The 15245-nt window shown below is 42.6% G+C and overlaps 1 protein-coding gene across 2 annotated transcripts in view; it reads left to right on the top strand.

The window, feature by feature from the left end:
* Positions 1 to 15245, top strand: part of Msrb3 (methionine sulfoxide reductase B3) — a 119588-nt gene that overhangs the window by 58730 nt on the left and 45613 nt on the right. For both annotated transcript variants that reach the window (XM_021652208.2, XM_060378125.1), the window contains one exon: positions 11107 to 11135. In XM_021652208.2, coding sequence (XP_021507883.1) covers positions 11107 to 11135 — 29 coding nt within the window. The remainder of the gene's footprint in view (positions 1 to 11106; positions 11136 to 15245) is intronic.

Below are 15245 nucleotides of genomic sequence, written 5' to 3'. Positions count from 1 at the left end.
GTAGGCTTGGCCTAGAGGTTGGAAATAGCTTGGGTGGAATGAAGTCAGGTGGATAGAGAGGAATGGTCTGTTCATGACGCTCTTCCTGGCCCAAGCCTGGATTGTGGGGGTGGATTTTGCATTTTTAAAACTATTCTATGATATTTTTGTATCATAATTACTCTTTTTTTTGTGTGTGTGCATGAGTGTGTGTGTGCATGTGAGTGTGTGTGTGTTTAGGCTAGAGGTCGACTTGGGGTGTCATTCATCAGGTACAATCTACCTTATTTTGTGAGAGAGGGACTGGCCTCAGGTTCACCAAGTATTATGCTTGCTGGCCAGAGGCCCAAGAGATCTGCCTGTTTCCACCTCTACAGTGTTTGAGTGACAAGTATGAGCCACCATTCCCAGCTAATTTATGTAGGTTCTAGGGATCAAACTCAGGCCCCCATGCATGCAGGAAAGGCATGTTACTGACTGAGCCATCTCCCTAGCCTTGTTTTTTATTTTTTATCATCTCAACTTCCTAGCTAAATTTTTCACTCCCATCATATCATGAATTGTTTTCTTTTTTCTTTCTTTTTTTTTAAAGACACCTCTTTCTTTTTTGTTTGTGGTTTTTCTTTTCTTTCTTTATTTACTTATTATGTATACAGTGTTCTGCCTGTATGTGTACCTGAACACCAGAAGAGGGTACCAGATCTCATTATAGATGGTTGTGAGCCACCATGTGGTTGCTGGGAATTGAACTCAGGACCTTTGGAAGAACAGACAGTGTTCTTAGCCCCTGAGCCATCTCTCCAGCCCCATGAATTGTTTTCTTAATTTCACTGAATTGCCTCACGATGTTTTGTATGTCCCAATGAGTTTCCTTACGATCATTATTTTTAATTCTCCTCAGGCATTGAATAGATTTATTGTTCTTTGGAGTTTGTTCCTCAAGAGCTGTGTTCCTTTGAAGGCATCGTGTTATGATTATTATTATTTTACAATTTATTCACTTTGTATTCCAGTTGTAGGCCCCTCCCTCATCTCCTCCCAGTCCTCCTCTCACTCCTTCTTCCTCCACTATCCCTCTTCCCTAGTCCACTGATAGGGGAAGCCCTTCTCCCTGACTGTCCCTAGCCTATCAGGTCCCATCAGGACTGCCTGGATCCTCTTCCTCTGTGGCCTGACTAGTCGCCCCACCACAGAGAAGTGATCAAGGAGCAGTCGGCCAAGTTTGTGTCAGAGACTGTCTCTTCTCCCTTACTAGGGAGCCCACATGGAGACTGAGCTGTCTATAGGCTACATCTGAGCAGGGGATCTAGGTCCTGTCCATGCATGGTCTTTGGTTGATATATCAGTCTCTGCAGTCCCCCTGAGTCCAGCTTTTTTGACTTTGTTGGCCTCCTTGTGGGGTTCCTGTCCCCCCATGTCCTTCTATATCCCCCTTCTTCCATAAGACTCCCTGCACTCTGTCCAAAGTTTGGCTGTGAGTCTCTGCATGGTGGAGTCTTTTACAGGACATCTGTGGTAGGCTCTCATCCTTGTTGCCTTTCTTCTACAGCATCCAGTGTCTATCCTGTTTGCCATTCTGAATGAGATTAGTCATCTTCCCTAGGGTCCTCCTTGTTGTTTAGCTTCTTTAGGTCTGTAGTTTTTAGTATATTTATCTGTTATGTTTTTAATCTCTCTCCTGTTGATGGCCAGTGGCAATTAAACTACTTAAACTTCATTCTTACTTATTTTCTCTTGGCTTCTATATTACTCACCATTTCAAACTTTTCTTCTTTCTTTTGACTATATTTCATCTTCTTGTGGCCTATTCATCTTCTTGGGTCCTATTCTCAGAAACCTAAGGGAAATTGGTGAAGGATGAACCTCCATGGGGAGACTCGTATTTATTTTTTAAAAAGACTTATTTTATAAATTATTGGTCATGCTTGAATAGACCATATTTTAAAACAAGAACTGAGGGCTTACTATGTGCTAAACTTTATGCTAATAACTTCTAAAAAGGCCTATTCTTTAATAGCAAAAATCAAAGGCCACACAGGCTGTGTAGTTCAGGAAGCATTGGGAGCAGGGCCAAAACTCAGGTCTGCCTAGCCCCAGGCCTTCTCTCCTCGGCTCCTGTATTACAATGCTTCCCATTTTGACTGATTAGTCTTTTCCTGAGCAGGTCACCATCTGGCAGCTCTCTGGTGTTAATTGGCGCTAATTTTCTGATGATGGCCAAGTAACTGTTGAAGTAAAGAAAGCTGTGATTAAGGTGCAGAGAAGCGAGGTGAAATTCCCAGCCTCCCTCACTCCCCTGAGTGTAGCTGACTAAGGTACTTAACCTCTGACAGCTGCTGCTTTCCTCATCTGTAAGGCAAGGATAATGCCCATATGACAAGGACTTCTGAGATTAAGTAAACATATGTTTTAGGAATAGAAAAAAAATCACTATAAACATCAGACATTGGTATTAAGTACTACCAAGAATTATTCTAATATTACCTGGCACAGTGTCCATGGGTGAGAGGGGTTGACCTGTGCTTGCAGTAAAGGCCAGGGTTGAGTAAGTGCTGCATCAGAATTGTGAGTTGTTTTTTTGTTCTGCTCATTGCTTGGCTAATTTCACAATGGGGTTGATGAGGAAGAACAGTGATTAGCTGCAGGCGTTAGGGGAGAAGGAGGTTGATGTACTTGTCCAAAACACAGAGAATCTAGAGAAGCCCAGGAAACAATAGATCCTGGTCTTTCAGGAATTGGCCAAGCTATATCCAAGGTATTCTGTGATTTGGCATGAGACATTCATTTGAAAGTTAGTGGGCCCAGCGACCAATTCAGAAAAAGCCCAACCAGTGGCTAGGGCACTTAAAACCGTGCCACCTTGAATTGCTGATTAAAGGTAGGAAAGAAAAATGCAGACTTGGGGAGGGTGGCCATGGCCACAGGCTCAGTCTCATAAAGCAACTTGCAAATCTAGATTCCTAGAGAGCTGAGGATTGCACACCTTGCCCTGGCAGAGCTCTTACTTATCCAGGTGGCTGTAGGTCCCAGACAAGTTCCTCTATAGTCTTAGAGTGCGGTTCCCCGCCAGTGTGAAGGAGTTTAAGGGAGATCTGATTTGAATGGCATCAATGGCAATTTAACACATGCTGCAAGAGCACTCAACGAGAGATGAAAGAAGCTATTGGCTGCTCATGAAATTGGTGCCGAAGCTCTTACTAATGATTAGTTTCATGTTTAACACCTTGATTGGGATGGAAGATTATGAATGCAGTTTTATATATATATATATATATATATATATATCAGTGTTTCCACAAATGTGTTCTTTTGAATGTTTGTATCATTCTAATATTAGTTTTGAACAATTCTAGGTCAATGAACTATTAACTTGTCTTCTGTGCAAAAGAAAAAAAAAAGTGAAGGCCTTGTATTTAGGGGCAAATAGCTTACTGAGAAACCAGAACTAGAAGAAATCAAGTGGGTGCTGGCCTACATCATGTATTCAGAGTAGAATACAGTGAGCACTGTTTTCGAAATCATTTGGCCACAGAATCAATCTATCATTTGAAAGCCATATTTTGAGGCTACCATTTTGATATTGTGGACTGTGAGATGCTGGAGTAGACAGGGATGCATGAGTTTAGAACCAAGGCCAGTGCCAGAGGTCCCAGAGTCCCGGGAGCTGGGAAGCAGTGTGCAGACGCAGAGGAATAGGAACCACTTGCTTGGTTTGTCTGTATTAGCAAGCACTTCAGTAGAAGGAGTTTCAAAAGTCGGGTGGCAAAGATGTTGGGGTATGACCTAATTTTCAAGCTGTAAAGGATTAGCTCAGAAAATGTAGTACTCGTAACTGAGTCAAGAGGGCTGGGGTAGGAATGTGAAGACCCATCGGTCCCCTCCAGTGGTGGGGAAGGCAGCTCAAGGGAAAGTTCTTTGTTGTTGTTTTGTTTGTTTTTTTGTTTTGTTTTTGTTTTTGTTTTTGTTTTTGTTTTGAGTGAAGAAAATGGTACAGAGGGACACACTGAATGTGTTAAAAGTGATGGAAAGAGAACTGAGGACCATAGAGTACGCTTCAGGAACAAAGATAGGTTTTTCTCCTGGGAGTAGAAACTTCTTAGTGGGGAGTAGTTGTCCATCCCCAAGGTGAGTTTCACATCATTTTAGTTTTCTATATTATCTAGCTTCTCCACCACGTGGAAATGTTGCTGTAGAGTAGCTGGCAGCCCTCACTGATGTCGCTGTGGTTTCCACTGCTTCATACATCAGAGGATGACTAGACAGCAGCATCAAGCCAGGGAGCTGCCTGCTTCACCAGTCCTGCATTTCATGACCACGAATTAGCTGGGAAGGGACTGCTTTCTCATGATGTTCGCACCTTCTGTTTACTGGCTTGCACTGTACCTGAAACAAAGTACACTTTTAAAAACCCATGGCTTGGTTTGGTGTTCAGTGGCATCCATTTGCAGGGTGTCTGCTGTAAAGGAAAATTGGCACTCTACTGCTAGGGATTTGCACATTTTACTTCTATGCATTTAGTTAAGTGTATAGTGTTAATGGCAGTCGCATGACTCATAGTCTGCATAACCATAAATTGCCTCTGCCGCCTCTGGTGTGCCTTCTTTGAGAATGCTCTGAGAGACCACCCAGAATGTGGAATTTACGTAGACTGCAAAGGCTCATTCAAGTGGAGACACCATGCACCACTGACTGACCGCTGACACCTGCCTGCTTCAGTATGAACCCGCTACCCATTTGTTCTTCAAGGAGGTTCAAGCTATTGATCTTAAACTATAAAGGGCTTTTACGGGTTGAGTTATGGCGACTTTATAGAAGACCTCCTCTTTCAAATAGAGTGCTTTGTACATAGTAAGCACTCCATAAATGCTCTCAACTATGACTTAATGCGTGTTCCCGACCTTCCAGTGAACTTCTCTGCCTGCTTTCCAGATTGGCGGGAAGGCTTCTGGAATTGTGTCTTTCATATGTGTTTTGCTTGGGGCTTTGATGGAGTATAATTTTATTGACTACATCAAACTTGTCTTTTTATTGATAAGTCATTCTAGGTGGTTTGCTGGCCAAGCCAAATCCTTGCAATCCAACATATTATTCGACTCATGTTCTCAGAGGCAACAACTATACAATAAAATGGTAGTTTTAATAAGTTCATTAAGAAAGCGTTGAATATGTGTGTGTGTGTGTGTGTGTGTGTGTGTGTGTGTGTGTGTGTATTTCAGGGACTGAGTCTTTTCCAACAGATTTCTACTTGCTGCTATTCGCTTCAGTACTTCCCACAAACATATAACTTTATTACTGTGATATGGAAAAATATTCTCCAGGTGAAATTTCATACAGTGTGAGGGAATCTTCTTTATTTTCCCCACTGGGCAAAAAGTTACTTTGAAAATTAGTAATAATCAGTAAGTTGGGATGCTTAGAAAGGCGAGCAGCTTTGCAGCTGTCAATAGGAAGGCCTTCTTCACATTGAAGGAGCGCCAGTTCAGTTAGACGAGCTCAGGGTTGCTCGGAGAACTTACAAACATGCATTTTGAAGCTCAACTCTGTTTTTCGGATGAGGCTGGGTGGGTTCAGGGTGGTACGGCTGTAGACTCAACTCCGTTTTTCAAAAACTTGATGTGAGGCAGAGAATTCTGTGGCTTGTGGAACCACTGATGTGGGCCTTTAGCACTGGTGCTTCATGCTACCCGGGGTCTTGGGAGGATGGCGAAGAAACATTCTGCCTCTTCGTTTCACCCCTACGATAATCACTAGTTGAGAAAATGCCCTCTAGGCTCATCTAGAGGCCAACCTTACAGAGGCAGTTTATTTGAAAAGACAGGACCAGGGCGCTCCAACTGTACAGAAGCTCCTAGAAGTGTGTCCCTAGGTTCAGCCACATAGCCACTCGGAGGTTGCTGCCACTGTGGGTCAAGGGTGCCAGTGCATCTTGAGTTGGCAGCAGGACCTGGTACAATCTACATGGCACTGGCTTTGCAGGCAGTGAGAACTCAGCACTGACAAGACAGGGCCCTGGGCCTCGTGATAAGGTCACAGGAAGCCTATGAGTCCATGAAGTGGGTAGCAAGGTTGAATTCTTTGAGTGGAACAGCTGAGCAGGCTTGGTGGTGCGGTGAAGATGAAGCTCAGGTTGCAGTGGAGATCCCAGGATGTTGAAGATGCCGGGAGTGTACAGGATCTTTCCTGGGACGCTGCAGGCTCACCAGAGAGGTCATGGGCATTATACATGGCGGAGCTGAAGGGACAAGGCTACTCTAACCCACCAGCACTCAAGTGAGGCTGAACACGGAGCTACAGAGTTCAGTGTGTATCCTACTGGGTTTTACTCTTATTTGGTTTAGTGTTCCTTACTATGCCCTATTTCTCCCTTTTGAAATGGAAATGAGCCACTGGATATTAGAAATATGTAACTTTAAATATTATTATTTTACAGGGACTCATAGCTGTTTGCCCAGAGGTTCAGAAAAGACAGTGGACTTTGGGGCCCTGAACAGTGTTTGGAGGACTGTTAAAACTAGGGAAGTTGGACTGAATTCATTTTTCATTATGAAACCCTCTGGTGGTTGGGGCAGAAAGTTTTAGTTTAAATATAAAGTGCTCTCCACGGGCCTGTGTGGTCTCCAGTTGCTAGTGTGGTTTGATGCCCTTAGGGGACTTTGAGAGTTAGGGCCCAGCGGACTCCCGTAGGCTCCTGGGGATAGGCTAAAACCTGTTTCCCGCTCAAGTTAACCTGCTTCATGATTTGCTAAGATGTGAAAAGTCATGTTGAAAGCTCCCACTGATATGGTCAAAGTGGTCCCAGCCTCAATTATGGATGGACCTCCTGAGCTGTGAGCTGAAGAAACTCTCTTCCCTTGAGTCACCTCCATCAAGTATTTGTCAGAGATGAGAAACAGATAACACAGGGTCTTCCTTCCTTCCCTTCTTTTTCTTTCTTTCTTTCTTTCTTTCTTTCTTTCTTTCTTTCTTTCTTTCTTCCTTCCTTCCTTCCTTCCTTCCCTTCCTCCCTCCTTCCCTCCTCCATCCCTCCCCCCTCCCTTCTTCTCTTCCTTCCTTCCTTCCTTCCTTCCTTCCTTCCTTCCTTCCTTCCTTCCTTTCTTTCTGTTTTTCTTTTTTCTTTTCTTTTTCTTTTTTTTTTTGAGACAGCCTTGGCTGTCCCGGTCTCTCTTTGTAGATCAGGCTGGCCTGATCTCAGGCTGGCAGAGATCCTCCTGCCTCTGCTTCCTGAGTGCTGGAATTCCTACGCCTGGCCTCATCCTTACTTTCTATCTTCTGAAAAGCAGCAGAGGGGCAAAGCCTGAGAAGGGCCTTCCCTCACAATCTCCATTTTCCTCCTTTAATGAAGAGCAACCTTTCAAAGAACACTCACAGGGAGCCTTTACCTCTTAGGACCCAGCTGAGCTAAGGGCTTAGCCCTGACTCAGTAAGCGATGCACGTGCAAAAACCATTGCCGAAGTGGGCGTCTTGGCACTTTTCAGAAACTGCCGTTCTGCTATTGAAGGAAAGAGATGCTAGCTATTATGTTGGCAATTAATAGTAGCTGCAACCATTGCTGAACTCCAGGTATCTGTACAAAACAGTGTACATACATGTGGAAATGTCACAGCGAAGCTTACTAATACCCACAATTAATGTGTAATTGATACGTATTTAAGAAAACCACCAAGACACAATACAAGGAAACCTCATAGGAACAGATGTGTTCTAGAATTACAACTTTGATGAGTGTCAAACACAGGAAGGTGCAGCAGTGCCATGGGGCAGAGACTGAGCCTAGTCTGGTCATTTTTCTTCAGAAAACGAATTATGAAGCTAATATGTGCAGAGCATTTCTGAGGTTAGTGCGCAGGGAGAGCGGTGCGTCCCAAGGAGAGGAAGCAGACGGTGGTTAGAGTGCTTGAGAAGCCACATGGGTGCTCACCACGACTGTTCCTTCCGAGAAAGGCCTTTGCCTGGGGGTGGAAAGAAATTCTGAGACTAGTGTGCCCCTAGTGGGATATTATAATTTCTTCCCTGGGATATTATAATTTCTGAAAATTTTCCTCCTCTTCCTCTTCCTCCTCCTTTTCTTCTTCTCCTCCTCCTCCTTTTTCTTCTCCTCCTCTTTCTTCTTCTTTTCCTTCTTCTTCTCTTTCTCCTCCTCCTCTGCCTCCTCCCCACTTCCTCTTCTCCCTGCTCTTCTTCTGCAGTCAGGCTTTCATGTAGCTCAGTCAGGATGGCCCAGATCTTGCTATATGGCTGAAGAAGGCTTTGACTTCCTGTTCCTCCTGCTTCAACCCCCCGATGTTTTGTGGCCAGTTCCTACACTGTTGAGGGGTCAAATTCAGGCCTGACTGTATGCCAGGCAAGTATGCTACCACTCAAGCTAATCTTCCACCTCAACCCTTTTTATTTTGGCATACATATTGTCCGGTATAAGCAGAAAATAGTAGTTTTCATTACTTTCCCCAGGAGCATAAACTCTAACCAGTGACTGAATCTGCCCTCTCTTGAAAACCTGCAATTTTCGTATAAAAAGAATGTATATGTTAAATATTTAAATTATTTTAAACATTTATATGATAATTGGATTTTCTAGTGTCAACACTTTCTGACTCAAAATTCACAAGATTTTTTTTACCCCCACATTCAAACATTTGTAAATTTTAGTGTAAGCCTTGCTGAGATCTGGCTGTGGATGCAGTGTGCCCACCAAAATTTCACGAGCTGGAACCTTGGTCCCCAGCGTGATGCTGTTCAGGTGCTGGGTCTTTGAGAGGTGGGGCCTGGCATGAGATAATTAGGTCATCTGGTCACCATGAGCCACGAGAGAGGGGCTAAATAGTGTGGAGACATTAGCTCACCTCTACAGCCCTGTGACCATGTAAAGCCCTGGAAAATGAAAAGGGACGACCGCATGTTGGAAAGCAGTCAGAGTCAGCACCAAGCCCCTTCCCTTGCTGACTGCCAGAGGGACTGATTAAATAATTCTGGCCTTGGAGGTGTAAGTGTGTAAAGGACAGAAGGGCTGTCTTTATAGACGCCGTGGAAATCTTGGTGCTTTTTTTTTTTTGGTATTCTGGCATTCTAGTCTTAGTACAGCTACGACTAGGACTGAGCCTGCGAGGAGTATGCTCAGAATGGACCGAGTGCCTTGACTTTTACCATCTCTGCCCACATTACTGTATGTTCTTTGCCCCTGCCCACTGGTGATTGCTTGTTCCTGTCTATACTAACATTCTCAGAGTTCTTATGAACAGAGATTATCATAACAGACACTATGATGCAGTATGATCCAGCAGATCTTGTGTCTCTAATTAAGGGAGCGTGTCAACTCTCACAGAAATCTAAATGAACTTATAAGTCCAATTTTCCCCCAACCCCAAATCTGACCATATTAATTTTATGATCATATTTTAATTATTAACAACGTATTTTTTTAATGTTTAATACTATGTCTGAGGATTCTGAAAATGTTTTAGGTGTGAGTGTGTGTTTAATTGCTGCCTGTGGGACTAACTGGTTTGTGAAAATATTTCATGTATATTTTATGGGTATATATTACACATTGACTAGCTGTCTCGGGACAAGATAGTCTCTGAAATGGTTCTTTGACAATTTTTCATAGCTTAAAATGTATGCTTTATCACAACTGTTGTCATTGTAGTTTCCCTTGGCAGACATCTGAGAACACACATCCGATGTGTTAGGTGCTGTGGCTACAGAGGGTACAAACCTGAGGTGAAGGGAGGAAGTAGGCAAGGAAGCCAATAGAGTAACCCGTAAGAGGCTTCGAGCTGTCACAGTGGATGGTGTGATCGTGAAGACAGGCTTTCCCGACTCACAGACTTCAAAGAGAGACATGATCCTGCATTGGAAATGGGAGGGTGCACAGGAGAGAAGGACAGACAGAGGTGAGGGTAGGGTTTGGAAAGGAAGTTGGGTCTGCGTTATAGAGCTGCAAAAAACCTGTGATGGGCTGGACCTGAGGTAGAGCTAAAGGGCAGTGTGAGAGCCCTATGTTCAGGTCCTAGCATCACACCGAGAACCCTCCCAAACCAAATTTGTAGTTACATACATACATACATGCTTATATGTGTATATATATATATCTATATTCTGTATATGAAAACTGTTGATTTTGTTTAAAAAAATAAGGTGAAATTTGAGAGCACTTGAGAAAATGAATTTTCGTGACCAAAGAAACCTCTCATTTTCCCGTTTCTTCTTTGATGAGTTCTCTCGGAGCTAATTTAGGTGAGGAGAGCCACCACCTCCAAGGCACTTGGGTACTCTGGCGTAATTTCAAAGAAATCTCCTTTCTCGGTTAGTTAGCTGCATTTCCAGAGGCGGTGGGGGGGGGGGGGGATCTTCTCCGTCAACGTAACGTCCTTAACAGGACTCCCGCTGCTCCGTTCTTGTACCTCACTGGGCAGCTGGGGACGTACACGCCGCTGATTGTGAACGTGTGATATAAATCCGACTGAGCATGCCCACTAATTGGGTTGCGCGCTTGCTAGAGACAATGCTGTCTTGTAGTGGCCTGTGCGGGTAGGCGCAGTCACGGGGTTAATTCTGCTTGAACGCACACCAGCAGCATCTTGAGAGTAATTACCCAACAGCAGTTTCCCACAGCCGGGCCGAGGGCTTCAAAGGCTTCTGAGTTTACAGCCAGCATTAACCTATATCTGAGACATAGTGTTCCCACAAGAGCTCAGTTCCCTCTTCCTCCTTGTTAAGTGTATGGGGTTACTAAGTTCATGTGCTGTGTGCTAAGAACCTGCTGGAAGATTACTTGGTGCTAAGTAATTGAAAATCTTCAATAATAGTGTAAAAGGCATAACTAAGGATTGGATTTTTTTTTATTATTGCTCCATAATATGATTGAAGTAGGTTTATCTGTAAAGAAAGATCGGATATTTTAGAAAATAAAATGCCGTCTCTGAAAAGCAAACTTTAAAGTTTTTTTTTTTAACTATGTAATCTGAATTACTGTATGTATTCAATTGGAAAGGTTGAAATAAATATATATGCTTACATTTAAGGAAAGGATTTTATTTCTTGACCATTCTATTGGAATCTATAATTACTGTATCTCCCCACCCCAGATCTTTTACAGTTTTATATTAATTTTTCTTTTTCCTTTTCAGGTCAGAAACCAAATTTGACTCTGGTTCAGGTATGTTTACATTAATAATGTTATTCTGCATATATATATATATATTATATGTATATAATCCTCTGAAAAGCAATTCAATACATCAAGAACCATTTCGATTTTAAACAGACTGAACAATCTCTTTTCAAAGCATGAGCCCATGGGATGCTTCAAATCATAATTTGGGATGATTAGGGTCTTTGATAGTTTTGAAATAAACATTTCCTCTGCAGAATCCCCTTTTAAAAGCGGGGGTGGCTGCTGCGCATGCTCATTGCTCACAACAGAGCCTTGCTTTGTATGTAGATGAAGAGTTTCATACGTTAGAGATGGCAATTCATCTATGACACAGGCGTTTTAATGTTTTATTGGGGGGAGATAGAACACTGAAATCATCTTAAGCTATTGTTCTGTATCTATTTGAGACAGAATTTACCAACAGCAGTAACTATCACCAGTCACGTTAGATGTTTCCTTGTCGTTTAGCATGGGTGTGGTCCCGGAACGCTCAGGATTGGCTGTACTGTTTACTTCTTGCTGAGATCCGTGCAGAGTTCCCAGTGGTGTTTACAATTAAAACACAGATATTGTCTGCAGTTGGGTACCAAGGAATTATGCCCTCTGATGAACTGCTAAAACATCAGCATTAATTTTCAATCCTAATAGATAATCATTTGCAGGAAAAAAAAAATCACTTAACGCCTTGGATTTAAAAGTCACATTTTCACTCGTGAGTTTTCACCATATCTTAGTCTAAAATGTGTTTGCTGATTGAGCACAGAGAAACCAGTGGCTGTAAATTCCTTTTGATAGTGGCATCAGAGAGCTAGCTTGCTTTATCTCTCTCCTGTGCCTGGTCGTCCTTGTGCGGTACAGCTTTATAAGTTTCTCTGGTTTACAGGGACTCTTGTCTTAGCTGATGAAGTCAGCTAAGTCAAGATTTGACCTACTAAATTCACCTAATTTAAATACCAGGATTCCAAAGCTCTTTCTAGTCAGTGTTCTGGGGCTTCTGAATCATGGCTGCCACTGATGTTGCAAGATAAACAAAAATCAAGCAGAAAATATCGACAATATGGAGACTGAAGGTGAAATGACGTGGAAACTACTATTTGACTATTGAGTCAATGAAATTGGGTGAAAACGTTGAAATCTCTAAGTAGAATAATAAAGTGATGGAGAATAAAATTATACAATAGCTACATGCCTTCAAAAATTCTGTCAGCCACCAAGTCATAACTGTTGTTTATCGATTATATAATTTAGTTCCTTAAAAATCAGACAAGTTGTTTTTAAGGTTCCAGACTGAGAATGTGGCTTTTAAAAATGAAAGGTTCACTTTGAAAGTGAAAGCTGGGAGTAGTGTACAAAACTAAAATATTAGATGCTATTGTCAAAGTCAAATAATTTATGTTAAGATTTTTAATCCAAATTAAAGTGTGCTGCTAAATTCAAGCACAGAAGGCTAGTGTTTATCACGGAAATAGTTATAACATCTGTACAGGCTCACATTTCACCCTTTTGACCTAAGATTTTTGCCCACAATGCTTTTCTTCAGTTTCTGTTTTTTGAACGTCTCTATTAGAAAACATCTGCATATCTTTGAAAACTTGAGCTAGAGATGCCTAAAGTCTTATAGGAAATAGGACTTAAAAGTTCATTTGTACTTTGATTTTTGCATTCAACTATGGAATAAATTTAGATGTTTTAAAATTAATAGAAAGTAATTTTTTTTTTCTTCTGGGCTCAAAGCTCTCAGCTTACCATTGATGAGGAATCAGACAAAGGGAACAGGGTGTTTATCCTTTGGTGTTTTTATCATGCAAATTTTGGTTATGAATAAGATAACATTGGAACAATTAAACGGCAACTTTAGTAGGTTTAGACTTTGATCAAACACAGAAGGTACCAGCTCTATTTAATGTTGTATATGGTTTGACACAGAAGGTCTTTGGCTGAAGAACGGCACCACATTAAATATGACGGCCAATGACCGGCCACAAAGCAAAGGATTTCAAAGTATATGTATGTATTGTTTGTTAAGAAAAGTACCCAGTTGAATTGAACTGAGCTCACCGCACAATATTTGTAGTTTGTATAGATGAGATTCAGGCTGTTCGGTAAGATTTAGGAGGGAGGAAGGCATGTATGTACGGAGGCCAGGGATAATCTTTGCTGGATTAAAAGCACGCACCACTGTGTCTGGCCTTATTTCTCTGGCCGAGAACTTGCCGAGCAGGCTGGACTGGTGTCCAGCAATTTCAAGGCATCCTGCTCTCTCCCTCTCTGAACTGCTGTGATGTGACTGCAAGCATGTGCCACTGTGCCTGGAGATAAAAACCAAGTCTCCATGTTGGCAAGGCTGAGCCTCTTCTCAGCTCCTTAGATTCATTTTTTAATTACAGTTTAAGAGTTGACTTATGTGTATGTGTGCCTGCACTATATAGCATTCGTGGATAGTGCCCTCAGAGGCCAGGAGAGGGTGTTGGAGGTGCCAGGATGTGGGTTACAGGCAGTTGAGAGCTGCTGTGTAGTTGCTGGGAATCCAACCTGGGTCTTTCTCAAGAGCCGTAGGTGCTCTTAACCACTGAGCCATCTCTCCAACCACTCAAATTAAAAAAAAAAATGCTGAAAGTTTATTATAGTATTTATCAGTGATTACCACATAACTATCATCTAATTTTACTATTCTTAAAATTTTTCCACAATATTTTGAAGGACAGTAAATTTTATCTGGTATTCAAAACCTGACAATTACGGATTGTTTTGATCTACCGAATGGAGTCAATTAAGTTTCCAGAATTTTTACCCGTTGTAGAAGTTTAGGTCACACATAGATTTTTTATCGGAGGTTTGCGGCACTTCCATCCTCTCACTCGGGTGGAGAGACTGAAATTCCACCACTGGAAAGTCATCTAGTTGGGAAATCCTATGGCCACCAGAGCAGGGGTACTGTGTCCTTTGTGACCTAAGAATGACAGATGTCCCACCAGCATGATGAATCTGCAGGAGCCCTGAGCTCCTGGGTGTCTGTGATCTCTGTGTACTGAGTTTTATCCACTGGTGTAAAAACGTGAGCTGTAGATTTGTGACTCAGTGATCCGGAGTTCAGCTTTGTCAGCTGGGAACGGTGAGCTGGCCTCCTTTCTAAAGGAACCTGAAAGTTTCGGTGTTAACACGAGTTCCTGGTGGACGTCTCTTGTCTGAGAGCTTGTGGAGTTGGCACAAGAGAGAGTAAGAGAGTAAGAGAGTAAAGCAGGCTTCCTTTTCCGCTCAGAACTAGCAAGAAGCTCTGCTCTTCACCCCACCACCCAACCGGGAAGCTTGTTGATGCTAGAGAAAGCAGAGCACCGAGTTTAATGCAGTGACCAAACATGAAAGCCATTTTCAAGTCTCAGGAGAGACATGCTTTTGAAGGCGGAGAACTGTGGAGCGTATTGCGCGATAGGCTATATAAACAGAGCCCCGGAGGTCAGCCTGTGGATGCAAACCAATTAAACAGAGAACCCTGGCTTTGCTCTCTGTCATCCGGATGGGGAGGCTTGCTCGCCAACGTGGACAGAGTCGAAGTGTGAACTTTGCTGGAGGAGAGATTGGCACTTTTGGAAAATTCATTAACTCTTTCAGCCCACGAACCAAAACAGATTTTCTTAACAAAGACTCCTAGAAAGTTAGAAATCAAATGGAAAACACGTGCTCTTTCAGCCATTCTGGCTATCCTCCCTCAGCAGAAGTATAGAGTGAGCAGAACAGAGAAAAACTAGGTTGGGTGGTTGAAAAGACCCAGGTCTTCAGTGAAATCACAGAACATGTGTGTGGATCAAGCTCTTGCAGGGTAACTGCGAAAACGTGTTTTATTCTCTTCTAAATTCCAGGTATCGGGCAAAGGTAGAGTTTGAGTTTACTAATCAGTAATGCGGCAAGACATTGTTATTTTCTGTCTAAGACTCGGACGCTTACAAGTTAGTAACTGCCAGTGACAGACTGCCTGTAGCCTAATGTCTTTAAACATCTCAGGCAGTATGGGGCGAAAAATGAAATACCAAGTTAAAAGGTGTAGTTGCATGGCCCATAAACATTGAAAACAAAGTTTGGTGTAGAAAGCGGATAAGCTTACATTTCGCGCTTGTT

This window comes from Meriones unguiculatus, chromosome 2 (genome assembly GCF_030254825.1).
Source record: "Meriones unguiculatus strain TT.TT164.6M chromosome 2, Bangor_MerUng_6.1, whole genome shotgun sequence".
Lineage (NCBI taxonomy): Eukaryota > Metazoa > Chordata > Mammalia > Rodentia > Muridae > Meriones > Meriones unguiculatus.
The sequence above is the reverse complement of the archived record's forward strand: the minus strand, read 5'-3'. Positions and strand labels throughout refer to the sequence as shown.